This window comes from Scylla paramamosain, chromosome 42, assembly GCF_035594125.1.
Source record: "Scylla paramamosain isolate STU-SP2022 chromosome 42, ASM3559412v1, whole genome shotgun sequence".
Classification (NCBI taxonomy): Eukaryota; Metazoa; Arthropoda; class Malacostraca; order Decapoda; family Portunidae; genus Scylla; species Scylla paramamosain.
In genome coordinates this window covers 10,215,441-10,234,017 of record NC_087192.1, presented here as the reverse complement: position 1 = coordinate 10,234,017, position 18,577 = coordinate 10,215,441, and the positions used below count along the sequence as shown (strand labels likewise).

The following is an 18,577-nucleotide window of genomic DNA, read 5'->3' as shown; positions in this document are numbered from 1 at the left end:
TTTGTAAATCTTTAAGTTATTGCCATCTTCATCATAATAATTATCACCACCACCATAATTATCATCATCTTCAGTATCACTTAGGTAGAGGAGAAGCTCTACAGTGTACATTCCCATCAGATAAGCAAAAGCTGCATCACAAAGGCAGTAAAAGAGCCTTTCCCTACCTGGACACACTAAATATGTATGTCAGGTTCTATTCATTGCTTGCATGAAAGATCACATTTCTAGTCATTGTTTTTGTTTTGAGTTTATTCACCTTTTCCTGTCCTGGTGTATCTCTCTCTCTCTCTCTCTCTCTCTCTCTCTCTCTCTCTCTCTCTCTCTCTCTCTCTCTCTCTCTCTCTCTCTCTCTCTCTCTCTCTCTCTCTCTCTCTCTCTCTCTCTCTCTCTCTCTCTCTCTCTCTCTCTCTCTCTCTCTCTATTCATAAGATGTGTGACTTATTATTGAATGCTAAGAAATAATTCTTCTTACCAAAGTTTGTCATAATTATTGGCTACTGTTTAGTGTCAGTGATGAACCTTTTACAGTGGAAACTCAGTTACTGAACACCTCCCTTTCTGAGCAAATCAGTTTTTGAACAAAATTTGAACTAATAATTGCTTCAATTGCTGTACCAAAATTTGGTTCCCAAAACAAAGTTGATTTCAAATACTGAAAGGCATAGCAGAAAACTGCCTTTCATTACTAATTTACAGTTTCTATAAATATTTCCTTCATTTTTATATATTTTGGATGAGAGACAGTGAGTAAGACAGTAATTCAACCTTTTGAAATAAAGTAAATGTGATTCTGTTGAAGAACCTCAATATAAATAAGCAGGGTTTGGCTGGATCAGGAGTAATTCCAAGCCACCTGTGGCTCTCTTGATGACCCACAATGCCATCACTACTGCACAACTGTAGTAGTGATGGCTAGCCATCACTACTACAGTTGTGCTCAGCTAGAAAAGCCCAGTAGCTTTTCTAAGCAGCAAGATGTCCAAGTGTTATGATGACCTTCATATTGGCAGTGAATGGGTTGCTTCTCTCTGTGTCACTCTGTAAGGTTTCTCTCACTAGATTGGCAATAAAGAGAATACCATTATGGTCTAAACAATATCTTCTGATGAGTTCTGTTTATTCAATACATCCTTTCTGGATAAATAGTTTTTGAGTTGGAGATGTTGTGGAGTGGCCATCTTAGCAGTGGGAGCAACTGTCATAAACTACTAAGACATGGATTCCTATGGGAAAATGAGTTTCAATTTCCAAACATTTTGGATTTCAAACGGCATTCAGGAACGAATTAAGTTTGAGAACTGAGGTTCCACTGTATTTGTTACTTGGAACTTAATCATCATTTTCTTATGTTACCATTTCTTTGGATCTTTACAGCATAGACTGGGACAAAATTCATGCTAGTAACCTCAGAAGTCTATACCACACCCACCCAAACCTTGGTTTTAGAGTAGTGGGACTATAGAAGTATATATACTAAAGCAAAATAAAATGCAAATATCAGCCTAATTAGAGAACCTGGCACAGGAATTGTATTATAGTTCAGTGAATAAGTGCAGGAGGTATTCAGGCACACTACACACAGTGATATGTGGCAGCTGCTATTTGAGAAGCTTATACTTAGGTGAGAACTGAGACTGGCAGAATGGCAAGATGGTGGGCTACATAAATGACAAATTTCCATTTATGGTTCCACAAAAATAATAATATGAAAATAAGAGTTAATGTAAATGGAAACCAGGAAAAATTATTGAACCTTTGCAACAGGTTAATAGAGATTCTTCACCTAAAGCATGTAAGAGAGACCTCAAAGATAGCACAGGAGAGATAAGACTATGAATTAAAGAAATGTGGTGGTTCAGAGGTCCAGTCTGATGCAGTCACTGATTGCAGTTGTTAATGATGGATTCTTGTACAGTTTTGTATTTTCAGTTTTAAAGAGATATTGATCCTTGTAAGTTTCCAGCTTGTTGAGTCTCAGAAGTTCTGGGCAAGAACCAGCTGGATTAAATACCTTGTAATGTAGACTGAAGGGAAGAGCTTTTGACTTCTGGAAATGAAACTTTGATTGATCAATGCAACCCAGGGAACAAAATTTGAGCCAGGCAATGGGCACTGAGAGAGGCAGCTGAACCTTTGCAATAGTGTATAAAAAAAAAAGTAAGGATTTTATTTATTTCAAAATAAGGGGATTTTTTTCATATCATTTCATGAATAATAGTATTTGACTAGAATCAGCATGTTATATGCAATGAGACTTTTTTCGCCTTTTTTGACATGTAAGGTGAGCCAATCAGGTAAAGACAAAGTAACTGGAATACGTTAGTGCCAAGTTCAAAGTATGTACTGGTGTAGATTATGTACCTACATTGCAACACTGAATTCTGACATGTTGCCTTGATGGTGGCAAGCACTGTGAAAATTCAAAGTTGATTCTTCACCACTACTGACCAGGCTGGGTCTTTGGAGCCACAACAGAGCCTATGGATCGCCACATGACCTCAGAGTCAGGAGTGGTGCAGATTTCCCAAGACTCAAAACTCAAGATAGAGAAACTGAGGTACCTGGTCCACCTCATCTATTCAAAATCACATTTTTATTTATTTATTATTTTTTTTTCTTTGGCACAGTCTTTGCATGATAAAGTATTTCATATCCCATTGACCATTGTGCTCTTGTTGACTAGCAAACCATGTTTTAAAAAAAATTGCAGAAATCAAAGCATATGCTGGAGGTTTTGAGAAATTTATTAGACTTAACATCAGGGTTTCTTTCCTTTTCATATTCATTATATACCTAACACTAGTGACAGAAAACCATCATCAAAACAAGAAATTCATGTTTTATATTAAATGAGATACTGTATTCTTGCTTCACAAAGTAGATTTTTCATGTTAATCTAAAACTTGAGTGTGATCACATTGATCTCTTATATTGATAGAAGCTTACAATAACAGGTATAAAGAAATAATCTTGCTGAACCAAAAAATTGTAACTTGATAAGAAAAATTGTATTTAATTTAATTATCAAAGTAACCCTGAATTTTTCAGGGAGGAAATATTTCTTTTTTGATTTCTGAAAGAAAAGTTTATCAGTAATTTAGATATTGACATAACTATTAAATGATTATGTACACACATTCTTGTGAATATGTGATATATAATCATTTCACCATGCAGCTGAACAGCTTACCTATGGGAATTGTTCATTGGAGATCAGTGAACCACATGTCCAAATTGATGGAAGGAATTTTTTTTTTAGCATTGGTGAAACCTTGAAACTATCAGTAGGTCCAAAAAATAATGAGTGAATTTTAAATATCATACATTTAGCATTCATTGTGAGTTTCAGAGACTAAGAAACCACCACCATATGGGGCATGAATAATTATTGTGTGTGGCTTCTTTTTATTTTGGTTTTGCTCAGTATACACACTGCTGTACTGCTTCTCTTCTGCTTCCTGTTCCATTGGATGGAACTGAAACTCCACTGTACTTAAAATTTTCACATTACACAATATCACATTCATATTTGAGGCATATTAATTTGCTTTTCTGAATCACATTTTTTTTTTAATTTCATATTCTTTATATATTTGTTTAATCTAATGTAATTTAATTTAATTTTATTTTATTTGTTTATTTTTTCTATTGAATATCTCCTATCATCTCTTTCTCCATTCCTGTGCAAAAAAACACTCATGGCACAAGCACTACCACTTCAGGCTTTCCTTCCCTACACACTTGCACCAACATCTCTAATATTTCTTCATCAGTCCTGCTTAGGCAGTCTTCAAAGCTATTTGATTTTTTTTTTACAACCTTGAACACATGTGTAAGCATTAAATGTGCTCCATTGTACTCTGTTAAGTGTAGGCATCAGTTATATCATAAACATCTTCAATAATATAACTTAGATGGAGGTTCCTCCTCATCTTATCAATAAATGTTATTTATAAGAACTTTTGCACACTAAATGGAAGATAGTCTCCACCTGGCTGGGGGATTGAAACCCCACTTGGTTGTGAATCAACTATGCTAAATACTGCAACACTGGCTGGACTGCAGTATGAATTGCACCTTGTTTAAAGTGAAATTTGTTACTGTTTGATTTTCAGAAATATTCATTTTTGAAAACTTAAGTGTTCTCCACCAACTTTAATTATCATATTCCCTTGTTGGTTATATTTGTGAACAAGCCTTTCTTTGGCTCCTCTATCACTGGTGATGTAGAGCTTTGACTGTTGTATTCCTTTGTTGGCCAACATAGTAAACAAGCCTCTGTTTGGCATTTCTATCCTCAGTAATGTGCATCACCTACTCAAATTTTAGACTATTTTGAAGACATGGCTAACATGTCTTCAGCTTATTTATACTTTTATTTTTATTTGTTTCTCTTTCTGTTCTGTTCTAAATATAATCATATTTCTGTGTTCTGTTCTGTACATGAAATAATGATAAATGGAAAAAAAATAAGCCATTGATACTTTGAATTGGGAGAATCCACTGTAGATTTAACAATACTCCATCTTTTTTATAAATTTGTATAATTATAATTATCTAATTATTCTTTTCGGAATGCTTGAATCTTGGAGTAGAGGGGTCACTTTTGGATGCTGATCTTTTTTAAACTGTCTGTCATGATCACACTCAAGGGGTGAAATAGATGACCTGCAGCAGAGAGTGTTGAGAGAACGTGACCAGTACCAGGCGGCTACCCAAAGTGCCTTCCCAGGCATCTCGGCAGTTCCATTCTTCTCCATAAATGATAAGGTATGCTCTGAAAATAGTGTTACTTTGTATGTATTGTGTATCATTTTGTAGTGTTGAGTATTACTTTCAGTATGGCTATAGTGGGCTAGTTAACTCTGACTCACTCTATTATAGTTAAAGTTATTCTTTTTTTCACTCTCACTTTAACCAGTATTATCTGTTATTACCTAAAGCTGTATTGTGATGCTTTCTGAAATTAACATTTTTCAGTCACTCACATTAAATTGCAATGTTGTATACTTTGTTATGTTCCACTATTATTTTCATGACTATTGCTCTTCTGAACATGTGAACTGAACATCTCACCTCCCTTTCTATCCACTGCCTTACTACACAAGATTTTCTACTTCCACCATGATATTTTTGCTCCTTTATATTTTGCACTCATAAACTCATCTTGTTTCTGTTTTTCTGCTTTTTCTTACACAATTAATTATTTAAAGAGAGGAGTATCAAACTTAACTGCCAATCCATTTGAAACTGCCTTCCTTCATACTTCTTTTTAGGAACCACAATTAAGCATATATTTTTTTTTTTGTGTCCTTATCCAGCCTTATTTATATTAAATATTCTTCTGTATTACCTATGAATCAAACTGATATTTGCTTATCTATATTTCTTTTATTTTCTTTTATTTTCTTTTATTTATTTTATTTTATTTTATTTTATTTTATTTTATTTTATTTTATCTTGTTTTATTTGCCTTCTGAAGATTTTACTATAAGTTTGATCTGGTATTTTTAGATGACCTTGAATCGTAGTGATGCATCATACCTGCTGAGCCTGGAGGTGCAGACAGCAATAGACAATGTGCTGCTGCAGAGTGATGTTCCCATTGACCTTTTGGATGTGGAGAAGAACTCAGCTGTTGTGAGCTACAGCACCTGTGACCCTGACGTGAGTGATTCAACCATTCTTGCATTATATTTTCTTTTAATATTTCCAGTTTATTTATGCCTCTAAATCTTTATTCTTATAGTAAGAAAAATATTAGAATTTTTTTCATATACTGTATATCCATCTGTGTGAAGTAATTGTTTTTCTTGACTTTATTTTATAAAATGTACATTAAGATTTCACATCTAATGAGTTTGGATCTCATTAATTTGTGTTTAATGAGACTACTGCAACACTACCCATAATTAAATTTAATGAGAAAGTTTTGAATCCTAACAAAAAAAAATGTTGGGTGTGCAGTTTAGATGTGTTGCCACCTCAGCCAAGTACCTGAGGACAGGATTTTCATCCACCATCACTGCCTCTACCCAGTCTGTTACCTCAGGCTCTTTGGATGTAACAAAAACTACACCAGGAGTTCAGTGAATCTTATGAAAGGGAAGCAAATGAAAGAACATAAACAGTTACCACTAGTCATTTAAACAAATGTCATGAGCTTGGGTATGTGGCAAATCTTGATGAAAATGAGGGACAAGAGACAAGAGTGATTATGAAAACATAGAGAATCTTGATGACATTACTGGTAATTTTTCTGGATTTGTTGGAGAGGAAAAGGAATGCAAACAAAAAGATAGCAAAACATGGAAAGGCATCACAAGAGGCAGAGCAGAGTGAGATGGAAGAGAGTGGCAGTGTGAAGGTGATGAGTAGGGAGGATGACCAGTTTAGCGACTTTCCTATCAGCCTCAGATTGTCATTTTTCATCCAGAATCATTCTCATTATTTATTTTTCACCCTATACCACTCTTTGTAATTATGTAACTATGGTAGTCATATAAGTAATCACACATACTGGTTATGTTACTGTGTGATTAACATCAATAGTTTATATATGTAATAAATTGAAATAGTCAAAAGATTTTTTTATAGCTGCTATAATAATTTAGGTTTGCTTATGTAATTACCAGAATCCACATCTAATGAGTATTTAATGTTAGATACATGACCTTACCATACTGCCAATTATTGAAAAATATAAATAAAGAATCATGTACATGATATTTCAAATTCTGCATAAGCAAGGAATATGAGATGCCTCAACTAGCATTGGTACTTAAACAAATTATATATTTCCTTTCCTCATTGTGGTGTATTAGTTTGCCAAACATTTAATACATGTAATATGATGAAAACAAATAGAGATTCATACATGCTGCTGGACTCTGGAGTTTGAAGTACAGTATTCTGTATATTGAAAACCATATATTAGATTTAGAAGAATACAAATAAATTTCAAATAACAACAAACCTTGAGGTTCCAACTAAGATTTTCTATTTAACAACACTGCACTAGATGTAACAATAGAGAAAACTAGCTTCTGTACAAAAAAGAAAGAAGATTTAATATTGTTTGCAAAGAAAGGTAAATGTTTGCTGGTATGGTAGTGAGCCATGCATGTAGTGTAGATGGAAGCTGGGGGATGGTGCAGCAGTTTTGTCTGACACCTTGAAGGGAAATAACACTCCATTTAACATTGAATTGGGGATAATGTTGCTTATGGGAGGGATTGGCAATGGATCTTGACCTTGTAAACCACTTGTAATAAAATGTCGTAACTACTACTAGTCTATTCCCCTGGAGTTTGTAAAGTGTGATATGGCATCAGAGGCCTCCGCAAGTGCTGGAGTAGAGCAATGGGAGGAAAGAATGACAGATAAGCTTCAGAATAGAAGGAAAAAGGAGCTAATTGAGAGGCAGACAGGATGGTGATGGGTAGTAGCAGTACCACACAATACCCACTGATTAAATTATTAACACACACACTCAGGTCATCACTGCATTCTGTCTAATGTACTGATAATAATAGATAATTGAAAATGACAGTGGCAGATGTTAGATGTTGACAATATGGCTAGCATGGGTAAGGAGAGGACTCAATCATTTGTAGGAGAGGAATGAAAGGAGGCATCATCCTAGCCCTAATAGACTAGTTACTAGAGGAATGAGACGTAAAAACTGAAGAGTGAGGGTGAAAAAAATAGCAGATCTACCACTATATGGCAGGTGGAGGGGACAGGGAAGCAACTCTTCACCCATACACTCCACCAAATATGAGATGTGTTATAGTCTTCTTTGTTGTGTTATATGGTTAAAGTTAGTAGTTATTGTGGTAAATAATGGAAGAGTTATTGCTGCTGCTAATAACTTTGAGGATGTGTAACTGGATGAATATATCATGGTGATTTAAGACATGTTATGCAGTCTAAGTGAGAAACTTCTGGCAGTTAGCAGCATAGTAAGTGCCTCTCCCAACTCAGTCACGTTAGTCTCATACTATTCTGTCTTTCCAGTTGCTTTCTCTAAGTTCCAGTAATAGTATGTGTACAATAAACATACCTATTTATTGCATTTGGTATTCTTTATTTCAGCTTCAAGAAATTACCCTCAATGGTATCACAGAACCTGTCTATTACCAATGATTATGTGTTTTGTTATACAAGTGTCAAATGAAACCTAACTGCTTTTACCTTTGAGGTTTCCCTGTAAAAGAAAGTGTGTTTCTCTCATAAATTTGATACTGCTTAATGGCAATCTTATGTGGAAATGAGAAAGATTTTTAACTGCTTAACTGAATCTTTACACTCCATGTAGTGAACCTTCTATTACTTATATTTATTAATTAATTTATTATTTATTATAGAGTGGAAATTTCTTGCTGGCAACTTATCGATGTCAGGCTAATACCACTCGCTTGGAGGTACGGATCAGAACCATTGAAGGACAATATGGCACACTACAGGCTTACATCACTCCCAGACTGCAGCCCAAGTGTTGTCAGGTGTGTATATTCTGTGTAACTATTCTCCATGTTCTATGTATGTCTATCTCTCTATATGCCTATTTATCTATCTTTCTTTATCTATATATCCCTCTGATGCCCTATTTTCTTTTGAATAGCTAAAGAATTCAGTTGAATATAAATGGTGCAAGAAGCAAAGTATGCCGGCTGTAACCCATGGAAGGTTTATGGACCTGATGGGGTCCCTCCTATTGTTCTCTGAAACTGTGCCTTCTTGTTTGCACCTTGCCTAGTCCCTTCCAACTCTGTCAATTTGTACCTTTTCTTCTTGCTGGAAGTTCATCTACATACATTCAGTGTGTTCCTTAATAGGGTTCATTCTAATCCCTCAAACTACTGTCCTATTACATTAATTTCATGTCTTTCTAAAGTTTTTAATCTATACTCAACAGGAAAATTCTTAAACATCTATCTTTTCATAATCTTCCATCTGATCGCCAGTATAGGTTCCATCAAGGCCACTCTACTGGTGATCTGGCTTTTATTACTAAGTCTTGGTCATTCTCTTTTAGGGATTTTGATGAAAATTTCACTGTTGCCTTAGACATATCAAAAGCTTTTGATAGAGTCTGGCACAAAGCTTTGATTTCCAAAACTATCCTTCTATGGCTTCTATCCTTCTCTCTGTAACTTCATCTCAAGTTTCCTCTCTGACCATTTTATTGTTGCTGTGGTAGATAGTCACTGTTCTCCTAAGTCTGTTAACAGTGGTATTCCTCAGGGTTCTGTTCTTACTCCCACTCCTTTCTTATTATTCATGAATAATCTTCTAAACCAAACTTTGTGTCCTATCCACTCCCATGCTGATGATACCACCCTGCACTTTTCCACATATTTTTGTAGATATCCAACTCTTCAGGAAGTAAACAGCTCACACAGGGAAGCCACAGAATGCCTAACTTCTGATCTCACTGAAATTTCTGATTGGGGCTGAACAAACTTAATAATATTCAATGCCTTGAAAACTCAATTCCTCCATCTATCATCTCGACACAACCTTCTAGATAACTAATCCCTCTTCATCAGTTACACTCAACTGTCCCCTTCTCCTACACTGAACATCCTTGTTCTGTCTCTTACTTATAATCTAAACTGGAAACTTCACATCTCATCTCTTGCTAAAACAGCTTCTATAAAGTGAAGTGTTATGAGTCGTCTAGGGCAATTTTTCTCACCCCCCTGGTTGCTAACTCTGTACAGTGGCCTTATCCTTCCATGTATGGAGTATTCCTCACATGTATCGGGGGGTTCCACTCATACCATGCTTTTAGACAGGATATAATCAAAAGCTTTTCATCTTATCATCTCCTCTTCTCTAACTGACTGTCTTCAGCCTTTTCTCATTGCTGCAGTGTTGCATCTCTAGCTATCTTCTACCACTATTTACACACTAACTACTCTTCTGACCTTGCTAACTGCATGCCTTCCCTCCTGTCATGGCCTTGCTGCACAATACTTTCTTCTTTCACCCCCTTTCTGTCCACCTCTCTAATGCAAGAGTTAATCAGTATTCTCAATCATTCATCCCTTTCTCTGGTAAACTCTGTAACTCCCTGCCTGCTTCTGTATTTGCTCCTTTGTATGACTTTCTTTCAAGAGGGAGGTTTCAAGACACTTATCCTCCATTATTTGATTTTTCTATTTGGAATTTCCTATGGGACCTGGCATTAAGTGGGCCTTTTTTTTTTTATACAGTTTTTGTTGCTCTTGGCCAGTGGCCTTGCATAAAAAAAATAAAAAACATACAGTAAAAGTCCTTTCTCTGCATTTATGAGGGTAAAAAGCATTGAATATGCTGAAAGATAAGATGTGAATTTCATCATGTATATTAGCAATGAATAAATGAGAACATAGGCAACTATTTATTTACTCATTTGCAGAAAACACAACTGATGTTTTCAAGGGATATTTCTAGAAAACAAACCAGTTCAGCCTCAGCAAACTTGATAAATTAACTGAGATATTTTCTAGCGTTCTCCCACTAAACCTTCTTTGGCTCTTCCTCCTCCACTTTTTCTCTTCTTTCATCTCCAAAGGATTTGTCACACTTAAAATGATCTGCTGGTCAGTCTGCTCCTCAACAAATCGTGGATTTTCATTCACAAAGACAGAATGGAAAGACAAACATGGCAATGTAAACACAATAGACTTTTCTCATATTAACTTTTTACTCTGTTCCTGTTATACTTTGGAGTGCTAATATTCCCTTCCTCTCCTCCTCAGTCTAGTACTTTATTCATATATTCCAAGTTTTTATACCAAAAATATTCTCATATACACCACACAACATCATACCCACAGGTGCTGTAGCTAGCAGTAGAGCCTACACGTGGCAGCACATGAGTGCAGCTCTCCAGTGCCCTTTTTAAACTTGCCACATGCCAATACCTTTTGGGAAGTGCCAAAAGATCAGATAACTTTCAGAATGGGACTATTTTGTAAAAGTGCTGAAACACCAGATTTCTGTAACATGGATGTCAAAAGACAGGATTTTTGCTGTAGTGAGTAATAGCAATGATGATATTCAAGGATCTCAAGAAACACTGATGGCAGCCACAGACTGTTTAGTTGTTGAGAGAGAGAGAGAGAGAGAGAGAGAGAGAGAGAGAGAGAGAGAGAGAGAGAGAGAGAGAGAGAGAGAGAGAGAGAGAGAGGAGGGGGGGGGAGGAGAGTGGCCACTTTAGAAGCCTTAGAAAGAGGTATGGAGAAAGTCCTTACATCTGTGCCCAGTGGTGGAGTTAACTGCTGTGTCAGGTGTTCTTTGTGGCAGTAATGTATTGAGTCTTAATGAGAGGCTAACAAATAAGGTAAACATCCTGTAAATGAAATGCCTGTAATTTGTTAATGATGTGTAAGAATTTTCCAAAGTAAATAATAAGAAACATTATTTTGTACAGTGTCATTAATGTAACAAATGTGTTTAATCTGAAGTGGAAGGTTGCAAGATTGCCATAAGTATTGCAGTCCATCAACCACTTGGAAAAATGTGAGCAACTCATGATAACTCTCATAAGAAACAGCATTTCAGCCTACCCCCACTTTTGTGTTTACAGTGTTAGTACATTTACATAAGGCAAGAGCATAAGACAATGCAAAGATAAGGGAAGTTACAAGAAGTCATTCAGCCTACATGTGGCAGTCTCTCTTTGAAATATACCTACTTATTTCCACCTATCATCCTTATCCATAAATGTGTCTAATCTTTTAAAGCTCCTTAATGACTCAGCATGAAGAACCTGATTTCTAAGTCTATTTTGTGCATCCACCACTTATTTCTTTTCCTATCCTGATTACTGAACTAGAGGATTTTAAACCCTTATATACCCTTATATCCATATACCCTTATATCCATAGCTGGGTGCAATAACGAAAAAAAATATCAATAATGATAACCTTTTTGGTGATAACTGATAATTAATAGATGGTGATAAAGTTATCATTTGATAACTGATAACTGATAAATTGATAAATCCAAAATTCCAGTACTAGCAATAATGATATTGATATTTTAAGTAAAAAATCAATAACTCCAAATCTTTATTTTTATCTTTACCTAAGAAAACTGAAAAATCTTAGAAAAAAATTCAAATTCAATGTTTATCCTGTCTCTTCAGTAATGAGAAGTTCTATTTTAAGTAAAATAATTACATTTGATTTTGAAAGTTAAAAACTTGAACATGCTCATGTTCCAAAAACTAAAAATATTGATTATTGTTAGTTTGGGACCAAAAGTATTGGCGATACCAATGAATCAATAACGCGGGAAGAATAATTATTGGATAGCTGATAACCAGATATGGTTATTACAATAAATTATCATAATAATTTATTGTGATAATGCCCACCTATGGTTATATCCCTTACTCCACCTAATGGCACCTCTTGAAGGGATGTAAATTTATAAACTTCATTCTCCTTCTATGAGGAAAATTTCTCATCCCTCACATCTTTTTACTCATTATCCTTTGTTTTGATTCCAACAAACCTATATTCTTCTTGTAATATGGGAGCCAGAACTGCACAACATAATCTAAATGAGGTCTGACCTAATATAACTTTAATGTTACCTTAGGACCTCTATTTTGAATGTTCCTCAAGATGAACCCTAACACACTGTTCAATTTATTACTGGCCTCTGTGCTTTGTTTTCTTTGATGAATATCTAAGGTATCTATATCTAAATAGTTTTCATCCTTTGATCTTACCATAGCGTCTTTTTTTTTTATCATGTATCTATTGTGTGGATTTCCCTTACCTACACTGATTACTTTATATTTGCTAATATTGAATTTCATTTGCCTTCCATCTGTCCGTTCATTCATCCTATATAAATCCGTCTGCAGGGTGACTACATCAAGATTCTGCCTTGTTACCTACCTGTCTGTGTTGTCCACAAATTTACTAATACATATAAGGAACAAAATGTTTTCTGCTTTTTCTTGAATGGTACTTCATATGTACAGGAAATGGATGATTATTCTAAAGTTAAACAGCAGAATTTCACGAACTTAAATTATAACACCTCATTTTCAGGTTCGACAGTACCGCATCAAGCCGCTCTCCCTCCATTCTCGTATTCACTCCTTCGACCCCAACCGTCCCTACAATGTGCTTACCCTTAAGGGACATTTCACTTTCCCTGAGATACACTCCTGGGTAGTGTTCTGTCTACCTGAGCTGCCTGAGAGGACACCAACAGGAGAACAGGCTGAGTTCACTTTTGTCTCCACTTTTCTTGAAACTCAGGTATTAAAGATCTTTTTACTCCTCAATTTATAATTATCTCTTTGATTTAAGATTTTAGCTACAGTATGATTTTATAATATGCAGTTATTATATTGTGGGAAAAAACTCACATTAGGAGAATTTACAATATGAACTGTATCTTTATATTGCTGGTAGAGTTGTCTGGTTTCTTCTAGAAGTGAAAAGTTGGTGTTCTCTACCATACCTTATCATTGTCTTCCTTCTTGTTGACATTCTATAGAAGGATAGTGTTGAGCTGGGGATCCACTCTCTCTTTTCCACTTTAATGTTCTTAAAGTGGTGATGGGGATTCATTAGTGCAACATTGATTTGCTTCTTAGAGGTGGCTGTTTTCCTTTGGGTAACTGGTGAGTGGCACTCAACCTGGATAAATTCAGTTATGGGGAAGCACTCAGATATGTCTGGATAGTGGGTATCAGTGTGGGTAGTGCAAGGTGACAGCTTGTATGAAAGTTGCACAATTTTAGACTAGGACATTAAGTGTCTTAAGCCAATCAGCCACTGAATACTAGCTGTTAATATAACTACAGTATATATCTGTGTTATCAGGATTTGCTATGGTTACAGTGGTCCCAATGCATATCCCAGCCATCCTCTTCTGAGTTGGTTGCTTACTTCCCCATAGAATCCTATTATAGTTAGCCTTTTGACAAGGAAGGCATCAAAACAGACAGATAAACAGGTAAATCTTTGCTTTGATTTTAGATTACTTTGTTACCCCATTTTAGTCAACCAAATTTATTGTAGCACTTCTTCATGACAGTGTTAGTAGAAGCCATGAATAAGCAAGAAGGAAATGTCTGGATAGAGAGCTGGATAGAGAGCTGGAGGCTCTTATACCATAGACTTGAGGGAGTGAGGTGTCAGATAGATAGATATATAAATTGATAGATTCATGATAGTGCAGTAGTAACATTACCTTACATTTGGACCATGATCTAACTAATGGGACCTTAGTATTTTTACACTTTTTGATACTCGGTAGTAATGTTTCATGTTGTCCAAACCAAACACTTCTTTTATGTACCACAAACTTCACATATTTCTGGCCTTATTAAGACATGCTTAGAAAACAAAATTTTTACCTATTTTTTAAATTGCCATAGATTTTCCTCTAATCTTAGGATGCAATCATAGAAGTGAATCCTAATTCTATGTAAGTGTGGGTCCAGGATCAGAAGTAAACTGAGGGAACTGTCAGGCAGAAATAAGAAACGCTTAGACTTAAGCCAGAGACATTGCTGTTTTAAGTGGAGATTTGAAACTGCAGTTAGAATGGTGTGGTGAGGTGGATCAGGAGTGGCAATCTCCTTTAGTTGAGGCCTCAGGAAGTAGGATGGGTATGAAAGTGCTGGTCTTTGCCACACTTCACATTTCTTTCCACACACCTCATATGAGTATTCCTTTTTTTTTTTTTTAGGTATAAATATAATTATTGTCACAATATATATATATATATATATATATATATATATATATATATATATATATATATATATATATATATATATATATATATATATATATATATATATATATATATATATATATATATATATATATATATATATATATATTGTTGCACACAGCAAGTTAGAAGGATAAAAGATACATATGGAGAGAGAGAAAGGCAAAGAAGGAGATGGGAGAGAGAAAGAAATAAGAAGAAAGGAAACAAGAGTACAAATGTTAGACGTATGACAGTGGCTTTGAGTTTACTGTAAAATTGTTCTGTGTTTAGTTGTCCCTCTTCCCCATTTTATTTACCCTATTTCCATTTGTCCTCTCAGTTCAAGTTTCACACAGTATTTAGTTACAGAATTCCTCTTTCTTGTATCATAATCAGTATTCTTCCAGGCCCCATAGTTTAGTTACCAGAATTTTCAGAAACTAATTGTTATATTGTGCCAGTGACGCCGTGTGAGTGCAAGGTGAGCGGGGAGGGTGGGCTGCCCCCATTCCTCCCCCCTCTCTCTCTCTCACATGACTCACACCCTTGTGACAAGCACAGACTTTGTGTTCTCACGTTCTAGTCAATCACAATCCATAGCTTACAAGAGAAAGACTTACTGTGGGAGACAGTGTTGTTTGGAGGAAACTGAGAGGAATGTAGTTAGACAGGCCAGTTTTTTTAAGGTGTATTTGAGTAGAGTTAATGCAGTATGCCCCTGCTTATGTGTGTAATATTTAAGAGTCTCCATCAGCCTGTCTGTGAGTGCACTTTCTTGCAAGGCACTTGATATATTATATTACAATGTGACTCCTCATCTCATTGTCAAGCAAATACCTTTTGACAGTAAGAGGTGGACTACCCTCCTGTTTGTTTTTGTGGGTAGTTTGTTTGTGTACATGGTGTTTTGTTAAATGCTACAGCTGTCAAGGCACATGTAGAGTGTTTGGCAGCAGAGGACTTTAAGTGTATAGCTATATATTGAAACTTTACTCCCTCCTCAGGCCCTATCAAGGCCTACCGTCCAAGAGGCTGTAAATGTCACTTCTTGGCTGGAGGATATAATACTTCATTGAACAGTGGGTTGAATTTGTTGCTGAGGGTCATTTGTCCAGCGAGGAATTATACCTCGTCCAATTAAGTATTTTTGTTGTGACTGTCTCTTCCCAGAACATGGCTATTGATTCTTTCCCAGATGTTAGTGATTTGACAGTTGTTGGTGGGTGAAATAAGCTGGCAACCTCATTTGTGTAACCTGTTGTTATGACCATCCGGTAAGGGAGTGGATAATGGTTTTAGAATGATAAATTGACCAAAATGTTAAAATGAATTAAGTACACTGAAAAATCAAAGAATGATCTCGGTGCAATTTCCAGTAGTTTTAAGACAATACGTGAGCTTTTATGCATTTAAAAGGCCATGGGGGCATGTTTGTTTATGTCCATCCTTTTAAATGCCTCCCTTGACAGCTTCCATTCATCTTTCATTTCACAGTTTTTTTCACTTAAATTTTGCAGGATTTCTTTCACTATTTTCTTGGGATGTTTGGCAACTTTATAGGTTTCAAGGCTGGAGACGCAGAGGAGTGAAAAATCGATACCAAGCAGTCTGCCTGAGGCATGAGTGGAGGGGAGAGAGTGTCACACACATATATACATACCACATGCTGCATTTATCTGTTCAGTGTAATTGCAGTTCTCTCTTCCCAAATACCTCATACAATATGCCTAGGTCAAACAAGTGTGTAGAACTGCACTGTGAACAGTGTAAAAAGGCAGCAAAAGCATGATTAGCAAGATGTACACAGCCCCTGCCACCACCACCACCTGTTGAGGATGTCTTGCTCAGCATGTGCTCAGACAAGGTCACAGAAAAGGAAATCGTTGTCAATAGAAGAAAAACAAGAACCAAAAGGATGTAAAATATTGAGATCTGTCATAGATTTACAGCAAGTGGAAAGTTTAGTGAAAAATGTGCTGTGTGCAAACTGTGCCAGTGACAGACTAACCATGAAATTTATACACCACCAAATTGATACCTACATGCAAGTGACTTGTGACTGTGGACAAGCTATAGGACTGAAGGAGAGCACTCTACATACTGTGTGACAGAATGCAGACAAGATAAAGGCAAGTGTGCAGGCTGGAACATCAAAATCAGCCTAGAGATCATCATATATAAGACCAGTGGTGGTGGAGAGGATTGAGAAAATGCTGAAAACATGGTTTGAACATGAAAACAAGACAAGTGTCCCCATCAACATGGCCATCATTCAAGAGAAAGCAAAGAGTCTAATACACAATATTGGAACTGAGGAAGAAGATAAAAACTTTTGAGCAAGTTGTGGGCGTTCTAGAAACGCCAAGGATTCCACATCAAGATGACGGGAGAATCAGCGTCTGCAGACACCAAAGCAGCAAAAACATACCCAAAATCCCTAAAAAAAAAATCCTGGAGGAAGGAGAATATTCAGCTAAGCAAGATTTTAACCCTTTCCTTCCAGCAATCGTATATATACGATTGCAAAAATGCGTCCGTAGCGACGGCGATCATACCGGTAATCAAGAATTTTCGCGCCTCAATTTTGAGGTCCAAGCGCGGTTTCTCGAGTCAGATGGTGTGAGTGGAAGTGTCTGGCATGTTTCCACATGTAGTGTTGTCACTAGCTCTGGAAATTTAGCGGTAACTAAGCTATTTTCCCTTTCTCCGGGCGATACTTGCCAACCCCTGCGACCCGCCGGGTGGAAAGCACTCGCCGGGTGGAAAGCACCATGATAAGTGTGAAGAGACATCCTGATAAGAGCCAAGGATCTCAGATCATAACTCACCATGGAGCAGGACACAACATATGTATTTAGCAGTGCTTCTGAGTTTGAAGACAGTGACAGTGAATATTTAGAAGAAGATGAAGAAAGCAAAGATATTAGTGAGTACTCGGAAAATGATTTACAGGATCCACCTGTTTTATCAGAACAGAGAGATGATACCTATCATTCTTTCATGGTAATTTTTTCATTATCTTTGATTTTATAATAAAATGGTAGAAGGTAACTTGTCAGAGAGAGAGAGAGAGAGAGAGAGAGAGATAATGTTATTTGCCTGAAACTTGATATGAAAAGGGATGAAATCTCTCTCTCTCTCTCTCTCTCTCTCTCATTGGAAGTGTACAATTTCCCCTCCAAGATGAGAGAGAGAGAGAGAGAGAGAGAGAGAGAGAGAGAGAGAGAGAGAGAGAGAGAGAGAGAGAGAGAGAGTGTGCGCGCGGCGTCATCGCTCTCCGGGCTGTTTCTGGATGACGGATCACACAGCGGGAGGAGGAGGAGGAATCCTTTATAAGGCATAAACTCAACTTTGAGATGTCACATCGAGCTACAAAGTATATCATTGTATTCAGAATAACAAAGAGAAAATAATTATTAGTATTCAAACAATTTTCTGACAATTTCTAGGTTTACCATTTTTAGCCGTCATACAAAACGGGAAAATAATTTAAGCGCCGGAAGGAAAGGGTTAATCTTGACGAAACAGGTCTGTACTGGAAAAAAAGAAAATGCCAAACATTGTACATCATGGAGGAAGAGAAAACAGCACCTGGATTTAAGTCATCGAAGGAATGACTGACGCTGCTGCTTGGATCCAGTGTTGAGGGAGATTGCAAATTAAAGCTCCTCATGATCTACCATTCAGAAAACCCTAGAGCCTTTAAGGTAACATTGGTCAGATTTATTGTGTTTAGGGAGAGCAAGAACTAGCAGCAGCAGCAGAAGGCAAGGCCCAACACTTTGAACAAGATCGGGTACTGACAAAGAATAACCTGCACAGCGCATTG

At 36.4% G+C, this 18,577-nt stretch overlaps 1 protein-coding gene across 5 annotated transcripts in view; it reads left to right on the top strand.

Moving 5' to 3' along the window:
* LOC135093160 (Bardet-Biedl syndrome 7 protein homolog) overlaps nucleotides 1-18,577 on the top strand; it is a 301,301-nt gene that overhangs the window by 270,041 nt on the left and 12,683 nt on the right. For all 5 annotated transcript variants that reach the window (XM_063992082.1, XM_063992083.1, XM_063992081.1 and 2 more), the window contains 5 exons: nucleotides 2,455-2,560; nucleotides 4,656-4,773; nucleotides 5,518-5,670; nucleotides 8,373-8,510; nucleotides 13,065-13,277. In XM_063992082.1, coding sequence (XP_063848152.1) covers nucleotides 2,455-2,560; nucleotides 4,656-4,773; nucleotides 5,518-5,670; nucleotides 8,373-8,510; nucleotides 13,065-13,277 — 728 coding nt within the window. The remainder of the gene's footprint in view (nucleotides 1-2,454; nucleotides 2,561-4,655; nucleotides 4,774-5,517; nucleotides 5,671-8,372; nucleotides 8,511-13,064; nucleotides 13,278-18,577) is intronic.